Source organism: Pygoscelis adeliae, unplaced genomic scaffold (assembly GCF_000699105.1).
Source record: "Pygoscelis adeliae isolate BGI_AS28 unplaced genomic scaffold, ASM69910v1 Scaffold1251, whole genome shotgun sequence".
Classification (NCBI taxonomy): domain Eukaryota; kingdom Metazoa; phylum Chordata; class Aves; order Sphenisciformes; family Spheniscidae; genus Pygoscelis; species Pygoscelis adeliae.
The window spans coordinates 1-298 of NW_008824165.1; the positions used below are offsets into that span (position 1 = coordinate 1).

Here is a 298-nt window from a genome sequence, read left to right on the forward strand (position 1 = left end):
TGGCATCTCTGGGAGCAAGGGGCTGCGGTGGCATCACTGCAGTGGGGTCTGCGGTCTCCGTGGGGAACTCCTGTGCCAGCGGCACACCGGCGATGCCGTTCAGCACCTCGGTGAATTCGGCCAGGTCCTCCAGGCTGGCCTCCCGGTGCAGCCCGTTCTCGGCCCGAATCAGACCCTCCGTCCCCGGTGCCGCATCTGCTGGCGCCTCCTGCACCGTCGGCTCCTCCTCGCTGGACGAGGCAGGCGAGGAGTCTTCCCCGGTGTCCCGGGGTAGCTTGGTCCCACCAGGATCCCGCTG

At 69.1% G+C, this 298-nt stretch overlaps 1 protein-coding gene across 1 annotated transcript in view; it reads right to left on the reverse strand.

Moving 5' to 3' along the window:
• Positions 1-37: 37 nt before the first annotated feature.
• The window catches only part of NES (nestin), a gene marked incomplete at both ends in the record, with an annotated part of 6,847 nt that continues 6,586 nt past the window's right edge, over positions 38-298 (reverse strand). Inside the window, one exon of the mRNA XM_009334370.1 lies at positions 38-295. Within this exon, the coding sequence (XP_009332645.1) occupies positions 38-295 (258 nt within the window). The remainder of the gene's footprint in view (positions 296-298) is intronic.